The sequence below is a fragment of the Gambusia affinis genome, linkage group LG01 (assembly GCF_019740435.1).
Source record: "Gambusia affinis linkage group LG01, SWU_Gaff_1.0, whole genome shotgun sequence".
NCBI lineage: Eukaryota > Metazoa > Chordata > Actinopteri > Cyprinodontiformes > Poeciliidae > Gambusia > Gambusia affinis.
In genome coordinates, this window is record NC_057868.1 from 39673349 (window position 1) to 39699727 (window position 26379).

Genomic DNA, 26379 nt, shown 5'->3' on the forward strand with positions numbered 1-26379 from the left:
TTAAAATGTCTGAACCTTTAACTTTAATTCTCTGTGGTAAAACCTCTTAAACAGTTTTCCTTTCTGTCTTATTACATCCATGACCTTTAATATCGTTCACTGGGATTTTATGCAACAATAGATCAAAACAAAGTAGTGCTTTCTTGTGAAGTTGGAGGGAAATGATAAATGGTTATAAAATATTCTCACCAATAAAAATCTCAAATATATAATGTGCTTTTACATTCACTTTCACTGCAACTACTTATAAGTTCTCTTTGAACTTTTGCTGTCATTTCCAAAGAACCACCAAATTATTTCTGCAGTATTTATAGAAAAAAAAACATGTTTGCAAAAAGACAATTGATATATTTTATTCTCTGCTATATGATTTGTGGAAAATTATGTGTTAAAAAAAGCATAAAGTTTTCAACCTATTGTCAAGAAAAACAAATCTAAAAAAGAATTATTCATATATGCTTTAGTGTCATTTTGATGTGGGAATTCAGTGTAATTATTTTATGAAAAAACAAATACAACCTCCATTTGATATATCTATATACATATATATGTTTTTAATAAAAGTTACAAACTGTACCTTTAATTACAGGAACAAGAAAGACTCAGCTTTTCATAAGAAGAGTAGGATTTTTATTTAGAAAACTACATTACCGCAAAAACTGAAATGCATTTCAGTTGTTTTATGAAAGAAGAAATCAATCCAATAGTCTGTCACATTCATCAGTTTCAAAACAAATGATCTGTTAATCTTTAAATAGATATTCAAACCCATATATTTTACAGATAAACAGCATTGCAGAAAATCTGATGAGATGCAACCTTTCTGGAAAGATCATGAAGCCTGAGAGAAAAGCCGATATGAGGGAACAGATTTATACTAAATGGATGCAGATGAATTTTTAGGCTGAGTTTTGACCTGTGGCTCCACAGCAAGTGGAAGAAAATATCAGATGCAGCAACATATGAGGGCATTCCTGGAAAAGAATTTGCTGAGCCCAAGGTGCTGACATCAGCACGCTGCATGACCCTGAGACAAGACGTCAGCACGGCAGGAACACCTTCAGAGAGGGAGGCCGCTCTCCGTCTCCAACCAATGACCCACCAGGAGAAACACAACAAAACCACCAACTGAACCAGAGTTCATGACACAAACATACACAAACATACAGCTGAGATTTCTGATTAGAAAAGATGGTAAATAATGTTCTGTTTTCTTTTTTCCTGCTTTCTTCTTCTGTGGTACACATTCTGATGTATTATCTCTCTTCCTGATATCCTGTATCATATTTTGGTGAATATTCACGCAGTTTGACGGGGATGCGCACATTAGATGACGCCGTATCTGATGACAGTGTCGTAAGCAGCGACTGTTTGTGTTGGCACTCCTCACCAGACCATCTGCTGACTGGCAGAAACAGAGAGCATGAACCAGGGCGAGCAAACAGACTGCAGAAACAAAGAGGAAAAAGAACTGGACCGGGTCCAGCAGACAGAAATAAACTGGACAGGCTGCCCTACGTTCATTCCAGAAGCTAATTAAAACGGCCTTATTAGGCTTCTACTGCGATGTACCAACAAAAGAACATGTTATATCAATTTTATTTGTACTTATTATTATTTTTAGAAGGCAGTTTTAGGTAATTTTCCATTCATTTGTGCATGTGGAACGTATAATGAGCTTTGTGGGCAAGACTATAAAAAATATGGAAAAGAAGAAGTCATGAACAGCAAACCTCCCACATATCTCACTGTCAATATGTTTCTATAATTTGGTGTGAATAACTAGAAGCTTATAGAGCCAGGATGTTCAACGTAAGGCCTGGGGGCCATTTGCAGCCCCCAGACTGACTTTTTGTGGCCACATTTCAGGAATAAATTTGTAAATTAGGACAAAACTAGGACTTTTAAATCAAAATCTACTAAAAATGTTAGACACAATTCAGTGATCAACTTTTCCAAGCTTTCTTGTTTCCTTCTGTTTTCATGTTATTTAGAACTACATTGGCTCATTAACATATACTCTTAAGTACATGTTGGTGCACCCAAATCTGCTTCTAATTGGTGCACCCAAATTTGGCTGAATACAGCAAGTGTTTTCAAATGAAGACTGACCTAGATCCTGATTTTATTGCTGAGAATAGAAGAAATATAACTCCAGTTTTCTTCAAATCGAGCCCAAAATATTGAGCAATCTGGAGGCCTTTTGTAACAAAGAAAAATCATTTGAGGTTTTGGATCTATGACCCAGTTCCCACAAAAAAAAAATCTTTTTTGTTTAATTAGAATGGCTTGTGCTTAGTATGTCAGTGGATAAAACACAAAATTTTGGATATATATGTTTTTAAAGATAAAGTTATATTGGCCCACTTGACAAAAGGTTTGGACTTCCCTGTTATAATTAGAACATTTTTTGGAAATTGTTCAAACACATCTTGCTTTTTCCTGTCTTTTAATGATATTTGCTAAATGACAAAACAATAAGACCTAGTTTTAGTTATATTTTATATTACTTTCTTCATTTATTTTGATTTATCTTTCTTTCCAATATAACGAAGGTCACGATGGCCAAACACTTTATTGTAGTTTCATTAGAGTCTTGGCTCCCATGTGGAAGTCCAGATTTTAATCTGCCTTTTAATATTATCTTTGGAGTGATGGCTTCTTCATCTCCGAGTGGCATTTCAGTCCATGTTCCCTACAAAAATAACTCTCTTACCAACTTCAGGAAAGTGTCTCCATAAAGTTTTCTTTTTGTTTTTGTTATCAACTGCAAAGAAAAAAAAATTAAATGCAGTTTTTAATTTTTTCACAGAACTTGTTTAAAAATATTCAAATTCAGGGGTGTCAAACTCCAGTCCTCCAGGGCCACTGTCCTGCAACGTTTAGATGTGCCCCTGCTGCACCACCTGAATAGAATAATTAGGTCATTAAGACTCTGGAGAACTGATCTACACCAGGAGGAGGTAATGAAGCCATTTCATTCCAGTGTTTTGTACCTGTGGCACATCTAAAAACTGTAGGACAGCGACTGGAGGACTGGATTTTGACACCTGTGATCTAATTGGTAGTATTACTACTATTGTAAGCGGTAGTAGGGATGTCATCTTTATACTTCCACCACTTTTATAATTGCGCCCACTAAGTTTGGTTATTGAGACCAATTAACCTTTTGTATTTCCACACTGCATTATCATTACTGTTATTATTTATCTATATTTTTATAATTATTGGTTATTATTATAATGTGTTTTGTAATTATTGTGCATCTCTATTTTCAAATGTATTGTAAGCTTCATCACAGAATCTCCATGTGAATATTTCATTTTTCTGATCAACATACACTGTAATTCGGCACCCATAGAATTAAGAAGCGTTTTGTGCTAAATACACTTAAGTAAATAAATTGAGTAAAATGTACGGTACTTATATTTTTATATTGCTAGAGTTCTCTGGAATATTTTTTCTTTCAGTGTCAGTGCATACACTACACAATAGATATATTTACATGAATATTCACCTGCTTTATTTAGTTATTTATTTGCTATCAAGATTCCCAATTAAACGACTCAACCATTCACAACTACAGAGAAGGAACTTCCGCAATTCCATGCCTCTTAAACGTGACTGACATCATACACGTGACAACATACCGACCAATGGGGTTGTCCGCCTCGGAAACACGTCTGAGTTCACGTTTGGTGTTGCCTTTACTGACATAGGAATCATTGGATGTTTTAAATGAGTCGCAGATATTAATTCTCAATAAACAAAAAACAAATGGTCAGACGGACAGACAAAAAAGATTTTGCCCAATTAGTATTCATAATAGTGTTTCTTCAAATTTGTTCTGATAATAACAGCTTTAACCGACAAAATAATGACATGTTTTACAGAGTTGCTTAACATCTAAAAGCTAAAGTATGTACACAAACTTGATTATTTAATATCGAATGAATAAGATTTCATATTTGTTCTTAATTTCTATAGCTTATTCTTAAACATGGTGTACTGAGTGGAGAGGATTAGAAAAAAAACGCTTGTTTACGTGAAAACCCTTGGACAGTGAATGCAACATAAAGCCGGCATATATATCGCTCCGAACATGCGCAGTAGCTTCATCTGTTATGAAACACGTTACAGTAGTAGGGCACAGGAGGAACACAGAGGGATTCTCGGGCAGAGGCTGCTGGCACGTACCCGATACCCATCGCTGATCCGGACTCCTACAGGACCGAAGAAATGCTTCTTTCTCTGGGCTTGAGATAAACATCACTCCCGGGAAGCCAGCACAAGGTATAGCGAGGCTTTATTCGTGCCTTGTGTGTTTCATTTTAATCTAAAGTGGTAGAAACAGCGCCGCGCAGGTTACATAAACTCCGCTCCGGTGACCCCGTTTTGGTCTTTCCTAGCAGACAAGTAAACTTCCTCCTGCTTAATTTTATATTTGTCTTCAACTACTTGAGGCCAAAATGAGAAATTAAGAATTTGTATGTTCTTAACATTATATAAATATAAATTTTTGAGTTCATATGAGGTGTTCTGCAGCATGTCAGGCCCCATTCAGACAGACGATGTGACCTAATTTCCATCTGGAGAAGTCGCAGTCGCTGACCTGATACTTTAGAAAGAAAGCGTCTGTTTTTATAAACAGAACGCAGATTTTTGACTTTTATAAGATTTATCACAAGATGATAACCATTCAATTAATTCTAACCAAACTATTACACTAGAATGTATTTTATAGGGTATTAGTGCAATATCTTTTGATATAAATAATCCCAAATATATATTGCAAAATTAAATTTTCAATTATTATTGAATAGAATAACCCAGCACCTTTTTATCAGGGTCCTGTTTCTAGTATAAAAAGCAGTAAATAGTTGCGCATAAACAAAATGTTTCTCTTTTTTTATAACTTTGATAATAGTATTGTTTCATTCATTAATTTGCATGATATTTGCTGTCATTCTTGTGTTAATATTATTTGTTAAGGTTTATTACATTTAGTTAAGTGTTTGCTGTTAAAGTGCTCCATTGTCTTGTTATTTTTAATTGTAACATAATTGATTAATTTTTGCACATATTTCATTGAATCTGTATTTATCTAAACTGTATTGGAGTAATGTGGATTGAAAAGAACAAAGTTTCATTTAATTTGATTTGAATCTGAATCTTAATTGTGTTGCACTGAAATAAATTGGACGAAATTGGATGTGAACTGGTTCTATTACATTGAATTGTGTCCAAAATAAATCTGATTGGATATACTTTGAGTGTGAAACTATAATTTATTATTGGATTTTGGCCGCATTAGACTGATTTGGAATAAGTTGGATTGATAAATTCGATCTGTACATGAATGTGTCTGTGTTGTATTGAATTCAATGGACTTGGTGTGAGGAGAAGTTGATTTAAAGTGAATTGGATTTAATTCCCACCCATTTTTCTCTCATGAAGTGTCTTGGGATTTCTTTTTTGTCAGAAGTGTGATTAATTTGGAGTGAATTGAATTGATGCAGTTAGGATAGATGTGAAATCCGGCCACTTGTTGCCACCGCCTGGCTGTGTGGATCCTCACAGAATTACTCTTTAACACTCATTCTCCATGTTTTCCTCTTGTAACATACTAACGCATCAATCCTCTGTCACTTACTCACTGGAAATGACTGAATGTGTGATCGAAGGAAAGCTGAAACATGTTTATGAGTTATGATTGTTGGTATATGAGTAATAAATGAAAAGGTAAGCCCATGGCTTCATTAGGGGGAATGTCATGTAAATGTGACCTTCTGCAGTTTTTTACCTGAAACTTTCTAAACTAAATTTAGTTGTTTCTATAATTTTGGAGTTTGTATCTTAACAGTAGGAGTTAACTTGATTAGGAGTATAAGTTTTTATACTTGAGTGTAAGAGTTTTTAAACCATGAAGCAAGATGGCAGTTTTTACATAAAAAAGATAATGGATTAATTATTGGATTAAATGCATTAAGCAGAGTGTGTGAACTAGTTTAACACTAGTTTTAATGTGCTTTAAAACGTACAGTGGAAACCATCTTAGCACAGAAGCTAACATGTATGGTTTTCCATATCGCCGCGGGTTACAACCAATCGGGGACAAGAAAAATTAATGAGGCTCCTGGTGATTGGTCACCTAATTTAGACACAGGACAAACAACCTGCAGCCTTAAAGGTTATTTAGAATATTTTATTACCCAAAGTCATGTTGTAGGAAAACACATCCATGCATCCGGAGAACATCTACACTCTACGCAGGCTGAGATTTGAACCCACAACTTGGTTCCCATTGTGAAAAAATAAACAGTCAGTAAATAACTAAACTATATTTATTTTAAAAATGAACATCATAATGTGTTAATAGCTTAAAATAGTCTTAGTTTTGCAACCATAGCATGAGAATCTACTTCTGTAAATTCAGTTCTTTTTGGCTCCTGCTAGAGAAAAAGATCCCCCACATCTCAAAGAACGATGAGCAAACGGTTCTTCTTCCAGCTGGCCAGTGGAGGATTTTCTGATTCTTCCATTCAGAAAACAAGCCGGTGAAAGAGGCTGCAGGCCAAACGGCAGCTTGCTCTGCAGCGGATGAGCCTCTTCTAATTAGCAGCCGTTCGTCTGCCAGGGACGCTCTGCTCGTCTTCCTTCAGCCGTTCAGCTTCCGGTTTCCACTCTGGAGTCTCAGGCGCCGGAGCCTTTGGTCAAACGGGAAAAATAACAGCTTGAGTTTTAACTGTGTTCATAGATGCACTGAAAAAAAGGCGGAGGCGACGCATCTTTGTGTTTGTATCAAAGCCAGCTGAGTGAATAAACAGCTTTCCTACGCCTGCCGTCCTCCGCCAACAGAAAGACTCGAGTTTTAGAAAAACATTGTGAATCTGCAGCCAAGTCAGAGTTCTTATTTTAGTAACTTATCTTGCACCTAAGCCTGTCATAATAATTTTGCTGGAGGATAAATTGTGCCAGACCTTATTGTAATAACAATAATGTTGTTTTGAGATTATTTTCAAGTGATATACAGGGGGTGGCAAAATTATGCAAGAAAGCATTCTCAAACTTTAAATCCTAATTAACATTTAACTTTGGAACTGGAAAACATTTTAAATATCCAAAATGTTTAAACAAAACAGGAAGGGCAAATAAAATGAATTCTGAAGTAAACAGAATTATCCTTCAAATAAAGGACTAGTTGAAATTAGAGCACCAGACTGAAGACTTTTGACAGAAAGAAAAAAAATATAAATCATGCAAATAGAAATTATTAAGTTTGTTTTAATTTATAATGCGATTCATTAATTTATTGCTTATTGTGAAAGACCTACTTGCACTTTTATTTTCTGGACAAATTGTTTCCCACATTCCCAACCAATCAGAAGGAGGATTGATGATGGGAAGAGGTTTTCTGCGGTTCCTGCGGCTTCCTTTCTGTCCTGCTCGGCTGTGGCTTTGTGTGCAGCTGCAGCTCTCAGACAACCACCTACTGATCCAGAAAACTGATGTTTGGACGCAAAATAATGAGACCTGGTTAAAAGCTGCATTCAAATCCAGATTGTTTGCCCTGAAAGCTCCTGATGTTTGATTATTTACTATTTTCTACTCGTCCTTTACAGAACACGATGGCCCCAAATTCCATCCACTGGTTCCGTAAGGGACTGCGCCTCCACGACAATCCGGCACTGCGGGAGGCGGTGCGGGGGGCTGGCACCGTGCGCTGCGTTTACTTCCTGGACCCGTGGTTCGCAGGCTCGTCTAACGTCGGGGTCAACAGGTGGAGGTAAGACGATTCTCTGAGTTTGGCTCCGAACTATTCAGTCTGTAGCTCCTCACTGTGGAATAAAGGAAAGTTTAACAAGTTTGACTCACTGCTAATATTTTTATTTGTGCTTTTGAATCTTAAGTTAAGAAACGGAAGTGAAGCACCATTAACTCTGGATGTTTTCTGTTGGAGAATATGTGTGAATTTCTAAAATGTATTCTTCTCAGAAGTATCATTTCTTCATCTTTAGCTCCCAAGGAAAACAGATCAAGTTTTCCTTCCATTGCTAACACATGATTGGTGTAAATGAGGAAATCGGTCTAGTTAAATCAAAGTTCAGGCAGTTAGGAAAGCTAGAATCAATCATGTCAGTTTTGTTTTGTACGGTCAACAGAAACGACCGTCCCTCTGAAATCTTTGGAATCAGCTGGTTGGTTCATAAATATCTTTTGTAATTCTTTGATTTCTGATGGTTTGATGTCTGATCTGCTGATTCTGATTTTCTCTTCAAAAACTTCCAACCAATACAGATTCACTTGTGTAAAATGTTCTTAATTCAACAAATTAAACTGATCTAATTCAGTAGAAGTAAAAGTTAAACCCAAGTGGGGATTTCAGGATTATTCCGTCAGAGCATTATTAACACTTTCTAAGTTTTATTGTTTTGGTTCATTAAACAAAGATTGTAGCTTCACTCTCAGTCTCGTCTATTATTGTTGTCATTCCTTCTCTTAGCTGGAACCTGAGCCAAACTTTGAGAGGATTTTTGCTCTGACTGGGTGTAAAAACAAGGACGGATAATTTAATCTGGGAATCCTGAACAGGAGGACTTTCCTCCAGGCAGCTGCAGTTCTGCACCCTGCAGCATGATGTCAGCATTTATCTGCTTTTAAAGCTTCATTTCACTTTTTTCCAGAGATCTGAAACAAATCTGAAAAGTTTACTTTTTGCCTAAATTACTGAAATTAATATTTTAGATCTGTATTGCTTTTAGTGCTTTAGGTATGGTGGATTTTTTTAAGGCGCTAAAGAATATGTAAGCATGTTTTCAGAACACAGATTTTTCTAGTTTCATTCAATTTTTATTTGCAAAAAATGCAAAATAATATTCAAAGTTAAGAGTTGTGAGCTGGAGGAGAGCACTCAGTGGCTCCACAGCCACAAGGTGCCCTTTGGTTTAAATCTGCTTTCCCATAATCCCCTGGTGCAGGTCAGTCTGCAGGCGGACATGAGGGTCAGTGTCTGCCTGAGGAGAGCACATCTACCTTTCAGGATCGACGGGAACCCACCTGAGTCCAGTTGTTTGAAACTTAAAGCTGCGTCTCTTTGGGCCGAGTTCAGGGGAAGCGTGTTGGCGCTGAGGCGCTGCTCACTGGCCTGCTTTGGTTTGTTTTTAGCTCATTGCAGAAGAAAGCTTTTGACTCGGCGTTCGTCTGGGTCTAGAAATCCAGCAGTTCCTGCAGGAAACGGCGGATTTCAACACCACTTAAGATTGAAATGCATTTATTTTAGGTTTCAACTCCAGTAATTATAAAGAAATCAGCAGTTATGTTACATTTTTATATTATTAGCAGCATAGCATGTTTATCCTCTTATGATGGCATAAGAGGATAATAATGATCCAATATTATTATCTGGATCAAAAAAACTCTAGATCAGGTATTAGTGACAGTGTTTCTGATCTATTCAGTCTAATTCTACATTTTATTATTTATTTTACATTATAGTTTTTGCCACTTTGTTATTCTCCTTGATTACACTCAGCAAATTAAAGTTTGGTTGTTTTTCCATGTTTGTGAAGAGATTTTGTGTGTCTAAGAGGGCTGAACTGGTGCAGAGGTGTCAAGTTCATTAGTATTTCAGTACATTTGTTTAAACAAATAAACATTTACAGCCAGGTCAGCTGTTTTTCTGTATCAGATCGGTATCGGCTGGTTCTAAACCTGAGATATCGGTACCAGAAGTGGATCAGTGCATCCCTAATTTTGTCCCAGTGGAGGTATTAGAGCACAGATCTTTCCTGACACGTGTTTTAGACTCACAGAGCAGCTTTAAAAGTAAGCACACCCTCTGAAACGTGCACAGCTGCCCTGACACCTGGCAAACCGTCATCCAATTAGCGCTGGTGATTTTATTTCAATGCTCTCTAACTCTGTCTCCAGGTTGAGGGTTAAAGATGGGACCAGGTTTTATTTAGTCACTTTGTTTTGAATGAAAACATCTTATTTAGGAGGCTTTCCTGATAACCCCACTGATGCCTGCACATGTTTGTCCAGCAGCTTCTCAAATCTGAAAAACAAAACTCCCGCAAACAACAGGAAACTGATCTGCAGGGTCATAATAGACAGATGGAGGTTTTACCCTTATTATCTCTCTGGTCTCTATTATTCTAACATAAGGACTATTGTGTTAGAATAATAGTCTATTTACACTTCAGCTTCTACACCTGAAGTGTAAATAATTAGAAGTTTTTCCAATCAAAGGAGAAATGTAGGTGAAATCTTTGAAGGTAATGTAGGCCAGTGTGTCAGCGCAGGAAGCGGTTATGTGATCGTGACCTACTTGTGACGAGATCTTCCTGTGTGGCCCGTTACCCAACCGGTATTTCTTGGGGTGGAGGTGCAGATAAAAGCAGGTTTGGCTCTGTGATCTGCTCGTAACCAACGCTAGCACAAAGAAGAACACGTCGCCGTTCATCATCAGCAGGAATGCAGGGCTGCGTCCTCCGTTTGGAGAGCAACAGGTCGTCTTCATGAATCAGGTTTCAGTTCATCCAGGGAGCCAGAATCAGAAGTTCAGATAAAATACCTTCATGTTTCTTTCCTTTACAGATTTTTCCCCTTTTTTGTGTTATTAAAATTTTTCAGATACTTGTTTTGCTTATTGAAATGAGAAATCTACCAAACCAGTTTGGCCTGTTGTGCCAAGCTTGTCTAGTCAAGTTTATTTCAGCAGTAAAGCAGGTCAAAGTGCTTTAGATCATAAAAACGTCATAAACCCACCGATTATGAAACAACCAATAAATATTACATTGTATTGTTGGGTGGATCATTTCCACAGGAGATGATTTTGTAAGGTCTCTAAAAAAACAAGGATTTCTTTTTTATAATCAGGTTTTCTTTGTTTAAATCTCTTTACAATTATAACAAAAAAAAAAGATTATTTCTTGTATATTTGAAATACGACCCAAAACTGGGCTTTTCCCAGCCCACTATAGGACCTCGACCCTTATTTTCACAACCACTGAACTTCTTTCTACTTTTGCTAAATGAATGGTTTTTTATGTCTTAATTTTAATGTTAACTATTTTAAAACAGCTTTAGTCAAAGTTGCTTTATGCTAAACTTTTCTTTGTTTCTGTTAGTTCAAATGTTTGTTGTTTTTTTTGTTTTTTTGGGGGGTTTTTAAATAAAAGATTTAAGTGATTATAGTTGAAATTTTATCAGGAAACCTGAAACCAAAACCTTCCGGTTTCCGTTCAGTCACTGTTCAGTCGCAATGTGCGTGTGTGCGCGTGTGTGTGGGCGTGTGAATGAGGTTACTAGGCTAAAGGATCGTGTTATGGTGCAGCCGAAGCTGTGTGTGTGTGTGTGTGTGTCCGCTGCAACAGATGTAGGCCATAATGTTTATATAAGGTGGAAACAAAACTGCACACACACATTAAAAACACAGAAAGGCCGTTAAACAGGGAAGCTCGGTTCGATGCTCCTGAGCGTCAACATTAACGGTTGTTAATGTTTATGCAGCCATGCAAACACTCTTAGAAACCAGGTAGACACAGATGCATCCCTGTAATTCATGAATTCATATCGGCTCATGAGAACTGATTTTTAAAAAAGAAAAATGCCTAGAATATTTAGATTTCCCTTCATAACACTTTAAGAAAAGTAAACACTCCTCTCAGGTTTCACAATGATGTAAACACAACCTCAGCTGACCCAGAAGACATGACACATTCCACCATGTTGATAGTTATTTTTTATCCATAATTCACTCAAAGTGCAGGTTAGACCAAGTCCACAGATAGTTGGATATTGTGTGTCCCATTGTGTGCCTTTAAACTCAGACTTGTAAAAGTTATGTTAAGTTATGTTTCATTTAAAATGATAGAATTTCTTGATCTGTTTCTGTTTCACAGTTGAGCAGCAAGGCGGTTCAATGTGCTTTACATAATAAAAACCATAAAATTATAAAGTTCAAAAGAAAACACTACACAGTCAATAATTGAACAAACATAATATTTTGAAATCATACATATCAGAGTTACATTTATAATGTTTCCAAAGCAACTCTAACCAGCTGGGTTTTCAGTCTTGATTTAATAAAACTCAGTGTTTCGGCTGTTTTGCAGTTTTCTGGAAGTTTGTTCCAGATTTGTGGTGCATAGAATCTGAAAGCTGCTGGTCATGTTTGGTTGTGGGGATGCAGGTCAGACCAGAGGCAGAAGACCTGGGAGGTCTGGAAGGTTGATGCAACAACAGCAGATCTTTAAAGTGTTGCAGTGGTTTATAAACTCTTGTTGTGTTCGATGTTGCAGTTTTTTGTGTGCTTGTTCGCTTTGGTGCAGCCATCAAACCATTTGCGTCATCGCTCTGAATCAACTGACGCAGACAGCGAGTATCCTGTCCTAAAAAGCAGAGGTTTCTAGGTTAGTGTCAGAGCAAGGTTTTACTTTTTCACAACACTGTTGGGTCAAAATTACAAAACCTAAAATGCTTGTACATGAATACATAATATCAGTTTTATTAGGGCAGATTCTCGACTTGAATGACCGTTTTTGAAAGGTTTATCTGCTGCCCTACATGGTGAGCAGACAGCCCGTGTGACGGCCCCGTCGTCCGGCTCATGAGCAGGCTGCCACGTGCCTTATTGTGTGCACTGCTTTGTCTCGCAGCTCTGTCTGTCTGTCTGCGTGAGGATTGGGAACAAACGGAGCTTTAGCTGAGAGCTGCGGCTGCTCGGGTTCAGTGATTAGGCCAGGAGTTGGACAGGAAGCAGCAGAAGTTAGCTGAACGCCACGCAGCTGCCGGCTCTGTTTCCGTCCAAACGGCTGGCGCCATGTTTTCTTACTTTTATGAATTGTTGTGATTTTCGTCCTTTAAAATACTAAAGTTTCCACTTAACCTTATATATTTAATAATCGATCGGTTATCAGTTCTTGAGGAGACTTTTTACCAAATACATTTTTACTCTTACTTGAGTAATTTCTTGGGCGGCTACTTTTTATTTTTTCTGCTTTCCTTGTTGAAAGATATGTTGAAGTAGTGAGTACAATGTATACTCTACCGACCTCTGAATATAAAATATCGACTAACTAAAGCACAGTAGCTGTAGAGACGGACAACAAAAAAATAAAATCATACCTAGTATTTCTTGTCTAGTTTTTAGTGTAACTCTATTAGTACACTTAATAAAACAAAACTAACTAAAAAGCAACTTTTATAGAAAAATGAGTGGAACTAGTACTTCATCAGTATTAAGGAATTGTTACCTTAAAACAAGCTCTTAAAATTTTGTTTTGTTTTATTTCAAGTGTAATAAAACAAATTATTATAGAAAGAAGATGAGAAATGTTTGGTAAGATTTAGTGTTTTTGTCGTTTTAAGGTTCAGTTTTCCAGGATCTTTTCCTTGGTCAAAATTTAGTGTTTAGTTTAACTAGAGCAGAGGATGTGGACCTGCAGAGAAATGTGTTGGGCCCAGTCAGATTCCTGGAAACCTTCATCCTCTGACCCACTGACCATGACCCCTGACCCCTGACGCCGTGCAGCGCTGCAGGATGGAAACAGCAGTGACGTCTTTTCGTCCTCTATTCTGAGCAGCAACGGTTACACAAAATGAAATACTCCACTTTTAAAACACAATTCAAATTCAGAAATACTCTCATTTCAAGTGTACTAACAAAATTACTTGGTAAGATTTTGTGTTTTTGCATTGTTGATTGCAGTTACTTAAAAAACCTCTTAAATAGTTCTTATTATTCATTTTATTGTTAGTTGTGAAGTTGGGATTTAAATGTTTTACACAGGTCTGGATCATACTTCCTGTTGTTAATGAAATGTTTTTCCTCTCCAGGTTTCTGCTCCAGTGTTTGGAGGATTTGGACGCAAGTCTCCGAAAACTCAACTCCCGCCTTTTTGTCATCCGGGGCCAACCAGCAAACGTTTTCCCGCGCCTCTTCAAGGTCGGCAGCGAGGCAAACGCCGCTTCTTCACCAACGCTAACACCGGGGTGTCCAAACGTTTTGTCACAAAATTGTTGTTGAGTCAAAATTAGTTGCAGGTAAAAAAAAAAAAAACTATAATCAGGCAAATAAAGTAACTCAATTTTCTTTTTGTTTTCTCGAAATTGGTACTTTGAGAAATTTTTATGATTGTGTGCTAGGACCATCGTAGATGTAAAATAATATTAAAAAATAAATGTCTGCCAGACAAATTCAGAAACTGAGATTCAGTAGAGAAGTTTTCTAGAAAGAAAATGTCCAATTTCTATTTTTGGTATTTTTGTGAATTTCAAAACACTTATTGTTATACTTTACATTTTATATTGTAAGAAAATTAGAAATTAAAACTCCATTTGCATCAACGGGCCAAATCTGGATCTACTAATGGCCCTCGGGCCGCACTTTGGACACCCCTGGTCTTACACATTCTTGCTTGTCAACCCACAGTCTGTGTTCTGGTTTCGGTTCGACTAACACACACACACACACACACAGAGTTTATTGACATGATTTTCTGTGATTTGTGACCTCTGCGGCTCAGGAGTGGAAGATTTCGCGGCTGACCTTTGAGTACGACTCGGAGCCGTTCGGGAAGGAGCGGGACGCCGCCATCAAGAAGCTGGCCATGGAGGCGGGGGTGGAGGTCATCGTCAAGATATCACACACACTCTACGACCTGGACAAGTGAGAAAATGAGTCTTTTTTCTAATAAAATCTTAGTTATTTATCTGTAATAAAACATTAAAATCCTGAAGTGGCTCAATATCAAAGGTTCAAATCTAGTCATATTAAAGAAAGAGGACATCTGATGACGGCCTGTATTTTTATTTTTATTTTTTTAAACATATTCAGATTTAATATTGAGTTTAACAATAGTGGAAAATGTCAAACAATATAAACAAAGAAAATTAAAATACGGAAACCGGTGCAGAAATTTTCCATAAATATGAATAAATGCTCGTATTTTAATCCTACTTAAGGTGGGATTAAAATATTGTAAGTGATCTCAAATATCATTACAATATTTCTAAGAAAAGCCCAACTTTTCTTAGATTTTGAAATGAGTTGTTCTACTGGTACCCGTCAATCAGTTTGTATGTAAATGTGAAATAATCTCTTAAATAAACTTAGTTTGAACCAGATCTTTGCTTTGCAACATGAAAAAAAAATCAAAAACAAGAAGCAGATAAAAACGGAAAATCATCGGCCTAGTCAAATCCCAGACGTTGATCTCAGTAAGATGCCATGGAACGACTTGAAACCCCTCAAATATCTCCCAGCTGACAGGGAGGACTCAGGGAACACAATCCTGTTGATTTCTTTTGCTTAATGGATAAAAAAATGTTTATTTTTGTTTTCTAAATGCAGTAAAATCACTGAACATGTGAGCAGAACTTTTTAAAGCAGGTTTTATAACTTCTGAACTTCTGTGTAAATCGGTTTGTTGTTCTTCGTTCCTCCGTCTGAAGGATCATCGAGCTGAACGGCGGACAGCCTCCTCTCACCTACAAGCGTTTCCAGACGCTGATAAGCCGGCTGGACCCGCCCGAGATGCCGGTGGAGACGCTGTCGGACGCGCTGATGGGCGGCTGCGTCACGCCCGTCTCTGAGGACCACGGGGAAAAGTACGGCGTCCCGTCGCTGGAGGAGCTGGGTGAGGAAACAAACCATCAAAATACATCATTCTCCTCATTCATTTTTAGTTCCATAAAGGGAATCACATTTATTTACTGACTTCTACTGAGAAATATTCCAGGAAACCCAAATCTTCTTTTATTGATGAAATTTAGCTTGAAACAGAAAGCAGTTTTAAAGAGAGAGTGACCCAAATCTGGTTCTCACTGCTGAGGATCAGCAGAATGTTTTTATTTTTTCATCTGAGCCCAAAAGAATTTGAGAACCTCATTTCTTTCTTTTAATACCATAATTTTTTTTTTTTTTTTTATTAGCGCTGGATCTACATTGATTTTGCTTCTTTTCATTGCTTGTTTAATTAGAATTATTTATCAAATCAAATCTAAACAAACTTTATTATTATAGCACATTATAGCACATGCCTTGCTGCTGAAATAGCACATTTCAGCAGCAAGGCATTTCAAAATGCTTCACATCAAATCAAACACAGAAACACAATGCAACATAGAATCAACAATAAAAACACAACATCAGGTCAGATTCCATCAATAAATTTGCAATTGATTACGTTTCAAATACAACTCTAAACAAGTGGGTTTTTAGTCGAGATTTAAAGGAAGTCAGTGTTTCAGCTGTTTTACAGTTTTCTGGAAGTTTGTTCCAGATTTATAATTGCAGAAACTGTAGAAACTGTAATTTTGTTGTAATTTCAGACATTTTGATGATTTTGGCCAAAAGGTTTGAACACTGCTGGTTGTCTAGTGTTGTATATATTTATTTAGTAAACATTTAAAAGTAAAAATTGGATGCGACTGCAACAAAACGTCTCTCCTTCATTAAACCATTAAGCGCCTTCAGTCCTGTTTCTCTATTTAAAGTCTTTTCCTATTGGATTATTTAGCTGCTTAGAGGAACCTTCCAGATGCCTGCTTTCCATTCACAGACCTTCAGTTCATTCATATATTTAGCCGGCCTGCAGCCATCTGCAGTTCACACCTGCTCAGCCCGACTCTTTCACTGATCCACGAGCCACTTAAGCTTTAGCTGGACGTTTAGCTCTGCAGGTTTTACCTCACGCTGTGATTTATCCCTGAAAAGAACCACAGGCCACGTTTAGCCCGCTTATCCCGACTCCGTTAAGTTTTCCGTTCAGAGTGCCAGGATCGGTCCCATCCCAGATCCTGGCACCATCTGCTGGGAAACGGCGCCACCTGCTGCTCAGAACCGTTTGCGCTTCATTTCTAACTCAGAACGGAGCTCAAAACTCTCTCTGTTTGTTCTGCAGATGATTCACCGGCATTTAGGAGTGTAATGTTGCAGCAATAAATGACCAAGCTTTGCTGCGCCCGGATGCTCTAACAGAAAGAAGATCAGTTTTTTATTCATAGTGACGTAGTTCAGTGTTTTGTACAGAATTTATCCAGCAATTTTAAATAAAGTTAGAAAAATAGAAATTTTATTATTGAAAAAATTGTGTTCTCACCTGGACATTATTAAAAATTAGATTTTTCCTCAATATAAGGTTTGTTTTACATTGATTTACATCTAAATAACTTCCTTTATCTTTGATTTTTCACACAGCAGTTTTAGGTTTTTGTCCAACTCTTTAATCATTTTGGTTTAACGTTTTGGTCTCCAGATATCCTGAGATCAGGGAGTAAAACTTGTTTTTTTTAATAATGGATCCAGTTAAAATAACAAACCACTCACAAAATAAAGTCTTCAAAACTGTCATTTAAATGATCAGTTGTGTTTAATTTACTGTAGTTTTGTTTATTCAACAAAACTAAATAATTCTTTCTGCCATTTGGATGCTGGATGTTCTGATTAATGTGATTTAAATGAACATTTTTCAGGTTTCGACACTGAGGGCCTCCCTTCAGCTGTGTGGCCTGGAGGAGAGACTGAAGCTCTGACTAGGATAGAGCGCCATCTGGAGAGAAAAGTCAGTATTACACCCTCCTGTTAGGATTACAGAACCTTTGTGATTACTTATCCTTTATTTCTTTAGCTTAAATTTGAATAAGATAATGTGACATCCTCACTCCAGTTGATGAAACCTAAATATATAAATCGGTTTCTGACAGTAAACTTTCAAAGAGTAATTTCTACCACCTGGATATTTCTGTATTGGTTTTGTCCTGTTTTTTTTGTTTCTTGGTGTTTTTTTTACTCATGAAAAGGTTCAACTTTTTTCTTTATTTTATAGACGTAACAATAAGCTATCGGGCATATAAAATGGTGTAAATTTCCTCCCAAAAGTTTGGGAGAAAAAAAACAAAGAAATTTTTAGATTAATGTGAAAAATTTTCTAGAATTTTTTTTAAAAATATTAATCAAAAACTTTCTGGTTTTTTCTCTACTTTTCGAACTCAGAAATTTCATCTTGAAGGTTTTTGAGATTAATCATTACTGAGAATCTACTCCTTTTCTGGTACATTATTGTTTGAATAACCGTAATTTCTGCTTTATCTGGTAAGAAGTTAGATGTTTTCACGGATTTAATCAAACACTAGACAGAAATTTCTCAATTTTAGAAACGATGTTTTAAGAGATTTTGTCAGATGTTGACCAAACCTGCCTCATCACATCGTTATTCCCGTTCATCCTGTCTCTCTGCCCAGGCGTGGGTGGCGAACTTCGAGCGTCCCCGGATGAACGCCAACTCGCTGCTGGCCAGCCCCACCGGCCTCAGCCCCTACCTGCGCTTCGGCTGCCTCTCCTGCCGCCTCTTCTACTTCAAACTCACCGACCTCTACCGCAAGGTCGGCCCCCAAACTCACAGCACGCTCCGTAACGACCGATTTATTTGAAATACATTAATAAAACCTGCTAACAAACTGTTAGTATGTTAACAATCAGCTGTCAGCAGGCGATAAGTTTGTCTTAAAATTAAATAATATAAATTAAATAACAAATTGATCAGTCCCTCCAGGGTTTCACAATTGTTTTTGTGATTCTTATGCATTCAGAATAAATAATTTTATATTTGCATTGAGTTTTGCAATAATTGTTCTTAAGAACAGAATAGAATAGAACCCGATTATCATTTATTGTCCCAAAATGGGGAAATTTCTTTGCAACAGCAGCAAAGTGACAGGCAATAACAGCAAATATACTCACAAAAATTGAACATACAATATTTATATAAACAGAATAAATAAAAAAATATTGTATAGTAAGAGGAAAAATTACAAAAATATGACTTTTTAACTTTATTTCAATTAATAAGGCAGCAATAAGAAATACTGCCACCTGCAGGTGGGAGTTAGAATCACTTAAACCCAATTTTCTTGACTATTTTGCAGAAAATTTGCAGTAAACTCACTCACAATGATGCATTAGTGCTAAAAAAAAGAAATCTCTTGATTTTGCATGAATTTTGTTTTTCTTCTCAGATTTAGTTCTTTTGATGTTTTTTTAGCAACAAGATCAGGATTTTTTCACTCTTGCTTTATTTTGGCCCTTGTGTGGATTTTAGTTAAAGCCACTGGATGTTTTAATCCATTTTACTATTAAATCAAATTAAGTTAAATTAGGGAAAATTATCTCATTTTTAAATGTGTATCGCCATCGACAGCCTGAGCTAAGGAACAAAGCAGTAATCAATGGCCATCAGTTGTTCTTAGCTGGTTTAAATGGACCCAAAATTAAGGTAAAACTGCAGGAAACCAAGTAGCATTAATAACCAGTTTTCTTCCATCTCTGTGTTTAAACGGCTCCAGGTGAAAAAGAACAGCTCTCCTCCGCTCTCGCTGTACGGACAGCTACTGTGGCGCGAGTTCTTCTACACCGCGGCGACCAACAACCCGCGCTTCGACAAGATGGAGGGAAACCCCATCTGCGTCCGCATCCCGTGGGACAAGAACCCCGAGGCGCTCGCCAAGTGGGCCGAGGCCAAGACCGGCTTCCCCTGGATAGACGCCATCATGACTCAGCTGAGGCAGGAGGGCTGGATCCATCACCTGGCCCGGCACGCCGTGGCCTGCTTCCTCACCAGAGGAGACCTGTGGATCAGCTGGGAGGAAGGGATGAAGGTGAGGAATGCAAAAGGCCAACTCCGTTTTCACTGAACTATTTGGATCAAGACGGAAGAGCTTCAGCCCTTAGAATTAAAAATGTTGCGAACATTAACTCCTGAAACCCAAGGTACCAAACATATGAAATACTATATTCATATTGCACATCCACATAACAGATAGAGGTGCAATGATTGCTGTCTACTGACCGATTACAATCTTTAAAACGCCTGATGTGCCGATTCCGATTTTGAAAGTGACCAATTTTTTGGTCTGAAATGTTGCTAAACATACAAGAAAGTTGCTGAGTAACAGTGGGGCGATTACTGTTGACTGCAGACATGTAAACATGAGCTGGTGGGTGTGTAGCTCAGTCAGATGGACATTTGCTGAGGTAAATATGATACTTTAAACCCAAACTCTGCTATTCCTAAAACATAATCATCACCTCTCTACATGAAAAACTCTTTGAACCAATATAAATTTACTCCTGCCTTCACAGTTTCACTTAGATCTTTAATAATTTTTTCCCACAAAAAATGAAACCGTACAAAGATGTGAGGATGATCTATATTAAAACATCCATTTCTGTCAACCTGGAAACTGTTTACGTTTCATTTCCCTCATCAAAACTTCTACGCTTCATTGTTTTGGCATGAACTCAGTTTTTAGGCGTCTAAAAACTGACTTTATATTTTCAGAGTATTTTCTGAAGTGGTTCCTTTGTTTTGATACCAGAACCATTGAAATGAACCTTGTAGTTCCTGAGGTGAACTCAGAAACATTTTGCTGCTTCAGGTTTTCGAGGAGCTGCTGCTGGACGCAGACTGGAGTGTGAACGCGGGCAGCTGGATGTGGCTGTCCTGCAGTTCATTCTTTCAGCAGTTTTTCCACTGCTACTGCCCCGTGGGCTTCGGCCGGCGCACCGACCCCAACGGGGACTTCATCAGGTGGGTACCTTTCCTGTCATCGCCAACAACTGATTGCAACCGCATGGATGCTGCCCTCCTTCCCGCCGTCCCTCTCTCTCCATAAACCAGATATTATTAGGTTACTGAAAGCAATAAGACCTTAAATGTAGCTCATATTAATAGATTTATTTCTCTAAATGTTTGGAAAGTTTTCTAGACTTGCTTTTTTATCTTTAGTTTATAAAATGAGGCTCAGATCAGGCAACTATTCAGCTAAAGCACGTAGCAAGAGAGAGAGATGGGGGGATAAATGCGGGGCCTCCAGACCTCTGGGTAAGTGATGAGATAGAACAAGACTCCTTAAACCTTTTGCTGTTTTCTTGTTTTGCTATCATTCCATCTTTCCGTCTGTTCCAACTTCAGTACTGTAGTCTTTGGGATGTCAGGCATGTCTTTTCTAACAACCTCAGTTCTCTCAGTGTACTTTTTAATTGTTTGTGAGTGTTGGTGAAACACGCATACATCAGTAGGTTCATACCTGTTGCTAGCAGATGACTCACTGCAGAGCCGTAGATTATTTCCTCTCTTTTTTTCTGGATGTAGCTCTGTGTTTGTGTTTTTGGCTCATCTGTTTTCTTTATGGGGGAGTTGGGGGAAAAGTTCAGCTGTCCCTCTCCCCTGTGTAGATTGTAGCTGATTGCTTTTAAGTTGATTGGCCGTTCTCCAGCCCCCTCCTTCCTCCCAGGGGCAGTCTGGGCCGCCCGGCTCCAGACTGCCTGGGGTAGAAGTTGGAAATCCCGCTGAGAAATCGGTGGCCGTTTTGTCCTGGTTCTACCTGTGCAACCCTGAGGGACGGGACTTGCTCACGCCCCAGCGGCGCCCTCTGGGCAGGTTTGTGACTCGGTAGCGTCTCATTTCGTCAAAAGGGACTCTGACCGCTTGGTAGGGAAATGCAGTCGCCTTGCCTGCGTTCGTTAGGTAGAGCTCTGTGAAGCATTTCCCAGAGGGTAGCAAGGAGAGGCGTTGGACCAGCTGTAGCTCTGCCATCGCAGGGTGGCGCTGGTACTCGTTACCTGCGCGGTGCCACGCGAGCCGGTCCATTGTCCAGGCGCTGGGCAAAGCCCCTCGTCCAGCCCTTTGTGAAATGTTCAGTGGTGCTCTGCTTAGGTGAATGCAGCCTTGTTGGTTCCGGTGGGCCTGGAGCAGCGGCTGGCTGTATGCTGGAAAACAGACGTGGGTTCGGTCATCCGGCTGAATCACACTGTGGTGCCGCCCAAATGTTGTAAAGATTAATACGAGAATTGTTTTCAATGCAATACATGCAAAAAATTCCTCTTTTATTCCCAAAAACACAAGAAAAACAACATTTGAGCACCTTAAATAGAAACTTTGTGATAGTCGTTACATTTATGTGTAATAATAAGAAGAATTTTAGTTTTTAGTCTCACGGCTTTATATCCTAAAAACACAAGAAAAACAAACATTAACTGCCTGAAAACTAGGAGATGGAAGGTGTGCCAAACGTTTCCAAAGTTTGCAAAAATGCAAAAGTGCTAAACAAATAATTATTAGCTCATTAGCATAAGTGTTCCCATACTGTTCAGAGTAAAACTACTTCAACATATTTTTACAAAGTAAAAGTAAAAAGTAGAAATTACTGAAGTAAGAGTAAAAAAGTATTTGATAAAAAGTTTATTCAAGTACTGAGTGATCAAGTTTCAATCATTTGATATTTAAAAATTACATAATCAGGTGGAGCAAAATGTAAAGTTAAGTAGAAATTTTGGTATTATAATGATGGAAATGACAGTAATTCACATAAATAACAAAATTAGGTAAAGGAAATGTTTCCAAATAAAAAAATATAAAACCTAAAGAAATACTGCAGGTGTGTGTGTTATTGGTGATTTTTTTATTAAAATATGTTCAGTGATAATAAAAAAAACACCCAAGTGAGTGAACAAAATCACTCAAGTAAAAGTACAGCATAATTAAAAATAAAAGTAGTTTTTAAAAAATGTTACTCTAGTAAATGTGAATAGTTTCTACCCAGCAGCCATTGTGTTTCTCTGTTCTCTTCCTGTTGTTTTGATTATATTTTGCAATCTGATAAAAAAAAAAACTTAAGCTAATTATTGGATTAAAAAAAAGTATTTCAGCTAAAGCAGCAGAAGTAAATCTTTGTATCACAGTGTGCTACCTTCCTAAAAAACAAGGTGTAGGAAGAGTAGGCTCCGCCCCCAACACCACCCGCTGTTCCCTTCCAGGACCGCTCGCTACTAGCAGGTCGCGGATCTTCCTGACAAAAGGGTTGTGGTCCTTTTTGGTGAAATGAGGGGGCTCCCTAGTGGGCCGGCCCAGAGTGTGGTGCTGTGGAGGAGACAGTCAGCAGGGGGGCTATGGGCCCGCTGACCACTTAAAAGTTAACCACCACAGTCTGGGGGACGGGGAGCATGTGTGAGCTCTTTTCTCAGTCCACCACTGTCTGATCATGGGGGATGAGGGTTGGAGGGAGGGAGGGCGGAGCTGCGAGGTATAATGGGAAACTTCTGTCATCGACAACGAGTTTGGAGCATATTTCCTCTAACGACTGGCAGAGTTTTAGATGTTTTATTAAAAAAGAATATTAGGGGTGCACCGATTTTATCAACCAGCCGATTCATTGGAGCCGATTTCCTCAACTTTGGTAGTTTGGAGATGGGCCCATACTTACTTGCATGTGAAGCCGATCTTATTTATCTCAGCAAAGGTCTGAAAACCAGCTGCTGTCTTCTTCTCTCCTGTTAGAGAGGTTTGACTGTTAGCCCCGCCCACCAGGTGTCGTCCGATCGTTTGCTGTTAATAGTCACTGTTACCAACGCAGCGATTTTTCTTGCTACATTTAGCGCCACGTCAGACAAATTTAATTTGGTATGAGCCTTTTTAAAGATTGGCAATCGGCCAGAAAACTGCAATCAGTGCACCTCTAAAGAGCATTCATCAGAAACATTTAAACACCAAAGGAATCAAGCAAACTTTTTCTTTTCAGCGAGAAAACCGGTTTTTTTTGTTTGTTTGTTTTTTTGATGGCAGAATTTTCCCAGCATACACCTGCTCTGGTCGGGGAGGGGGGAGGGCAGCGGGTGGGTGGGGTCAATGCTCTCTGCTTTCTAACCGCGTGTTACAGTAGACGTCTCCTAGCATCTTCTGCTCAATCGGCAGTGGTCTCTCTCTCTCTCTCGAGTGATGGTGCGATCTCCGTAGCGAGCGGAGCGTCGTCCGTCACGTGTGTGCGCGTCGGCCCACTGGGCCGGACCACACCAGCCCCCACCCCTCTCTGCGCAGTTCCACTCGCCCCCCCTCCTTGTGTCCTGTCAGTCTCCCCTCCTGGGAATAGGTAAGGTTGGACCGAGTCCAGTAGGTAGGTGGCCTCTCTTTGTCACACTGAGCGACTCCTGGCAGCTCAGTGACTATTGTGAGAAGTTGATTTTTTTTGGTTTCATCTCTTGGAGGATTACACTTTTCCTATTGTTACTGGTGTGGCTGTTGTCATGGTAACTCGCAGTAAATGTGTTCAGGACCACAGCCCCTCGTTTTCCATCAGGTTTGGAGCTTCAGTTCTCACTCTGCACTGTCATCGTATCTCACTGCAGTGCCAGAAATGTTCAAAAATGGGCTTCAGGAAAAAGATTTTCTGCTTGAGCTCTCTTGTACCGTAGCATTACTGTGCAGTGTTGTGGTTGTACCTCTCATTTTGTAGCAGCTATTTTCCATGGAGCCTGTAAGCATGATGGCCAGCCTGCTCCGATTAATTAGAGCACAATGATGGACGGCAAAATAAAACTAATTTTTCTTAACACAGACGAATAGAAAACTGTGTTCATACATTTTTACAGCTTTAAAACTTACATTAAAACACATTTTTGTTGACTATTAAGTAAGATACTTCCCATTTGGCAAAAGCAAGAGCATCTAATGTCGTCTTGTGCTTCCAGGCGGTACTTACCTGTCCTCCGAGGTTTTCCCGCCAAGTACATCTACGACCCCTGGAACGCCCCGGAGTCCGTTCAGGCGGCAGCCAAGTGTATCATCGGAGTCCATTACCCAAAACCCATGGTGCACCACGCGGAGGCCAGCCGGCTCAACATCGAGAGGATGAAGCAGATCTACCAGCAGCTGAGCCGATACAGAGGCCTGGGTGAGGAAACGAAGTCAAATCACTGCTGTTTAAGTTTTAATGCACAGTCATTGTAAAAAATAAATCTAAAAAGTGTCACACACAACAAATGGCACAATATGTTTCACATGCGGATACAAGAACCTACATTTGTACAGATTATTGGGGGGGAGCCCTAAAAAATTCAAGATGGCGGCCACATTGATTGCAGATTTACACCTTTAGTGACGTGTCGTACTTAATTCAACCTTTTTACTGATCATTTTCAAAGTGACACCATGGTTGTCATGTAAAATCCATTTTTGAACTAAAATCACCATTTATATGAATGTGTTTGGCATCAAATCTGACGACATATTTTGAACCCCCTTTTTTTTTTTATCTTGATTTCTTTTTCTGGTAGACATTTTTTCCAGTGTGGTCACCATGGTTGTCATGGAGAATAAATGTTTGCTCTAAAATTGGCTGGCAGTAGCTACTGCCAGGGATGGGCACAGCTAGCCACAAAGCAACAAGACTCTTAGCTCCACTAAAAGAGTTAGCAGAAGCTAATGCTAACCATTATGTACAGCCATGGTACAAAAAGTATCACACACAACAAATACCACGATGTTCTGGTGTATGGAGAAATAAGTGGGCATTCCTCATGAAAAATGTTAAATCCAATATTACTAGAAATGCTTATTTGTACATTCTGATGTTATTTTGTCTATTTTTAATAAAAAAAGGACAAACATGGGAATATTTTTGTGTTTTATGTAGTTGTGTTATAATTTTCACGCATTGATAGTTGTCCAATAATTGAACACACACAGATATTCTCCAAAAAAAACAAAAAAAAACTAAACTTTTTTTAATATTTCTTAAATATTGAAGATGATCAGGAGTGTGTGTTTGTGTTTTCCAGGACTGTTAGCTTCTGTCCCGTCCACAAACGGGAACGGAAACGGAGGAATGATGGCCTACTCTCCTGGAGAGCAGCAGTCAGGGACCAACAGCAACAATTCACATTGTAAGAGATCAAGGAACAAAATGTAACCTGTGCAGAGTTTTTATTATTGATCAGGGTTCGTTTGAAGACATTTTTCTCTTATTTCAGTGCCTGGAGTGTCAGGAAGCTCGGTGGCCACAGGGAACGGCAGCGGGAGCATTTTATTTAACTTTGATAACGAAGAGCAGACGGGGCCCAGAAGCGTTGGGCAACAGCAACAGCAGCGACTTCACACATTGCCACAGAGCCAACATCAGCAGCAACATGGTAGGAACACTTCTGATAGGAGTGTTTCCTGTTCAATTTCATGTTTTTATCCTTTATTTGTCTGAATGAAGGTGGCAAAAATCACGACGGCCTGCCGAAGATTTCCCAAAGCACAACAGAAAAAAATGTGTTAAATTCTGATAAAAACCAACATTTTGGCCACAGTTCCAGAAGGTTTGTCTATATAATGCTGCACAATACCCACTGTGAGGCATGGAGGTGGCAGCATTATGCCCTGTGTCTCTTCAAATGGGATTTCAGTCAAAGTGAAGGAAATTATGACCAGTTCCAAAAAACTATTCAGTTTTGATCCAAAACCTCCTCAAAGATAAGGAGGGGATTATATTCGTCCAAATCATGAAAACGAGATTTCACCAGAGGAAAATGACTTTCCTTAAAACGGTTCAGAA

General features: G+C 38.6%; 1 protein-coding gene across 2 annotated transcripts in view; it reads left to right on the forward strand.

The window, feature by feature from the left end:
• Nucleotides 1-4100: 4100 nt before the first annotated feature.
• LOC122827501 (cryptochrome-1-like) overlaps nucleotides 4101-26379 on the forward strand; it is a 34382-nt gene continuing 12103 nt past the window's right edge. Inside the window, exons 1-12 of one of the 2 annotated variants that reach the window (XM_044110514.1) lie at nucleotides 4101-4293; nucleotides 7623-7786; nucleotides 13843-13951; nucleotides 14532-14674; nucleotides 15460-15644; nucleotides 17482-17570; nucleotides 18250-18390; nucleotides 19351-19662; nucleotides 20443-20594; nucleotides 24530-24732; nucleotides 25619-25723; nucleotides 25811-25969. In XM_044110514.1, coding sequence (XP_043966449.1) covers nucleotides 7629-7786; nucleotides 13843-13951; nucleotides 14532-14674; nucleotides 15460-15644; nucleotides 17482-17570; nucleotides 18250-18390; nucleotides 19351-19662; nucleotides 20443-20594; nucleotides 24530-24732; nucleotides 25619-25723; nucleotides 25811-25969 — 1756 coding nt within the window. In that variant the 5' untranslated portion in view covers nucleotides 4101-4293; nucleotides 7623-7628. The remainder of the gene's footprint in view (nucleotides 4294-7622; nucleotides 7787-13842; nucleotides 13952-14531; nucleotides 14675-15459; nucleotides 15645-17481; nucleotides 17571-18249; nucleotides 18391-19350; nucleotides 19663-20442; nucleotides 20595-24529; nucleotides 24733-25618; nucleotides 25724-25810; nucleotides 25970-26379) is intronic. The other variant, XM_044110539.1, reaches the window with a different exon arrangement.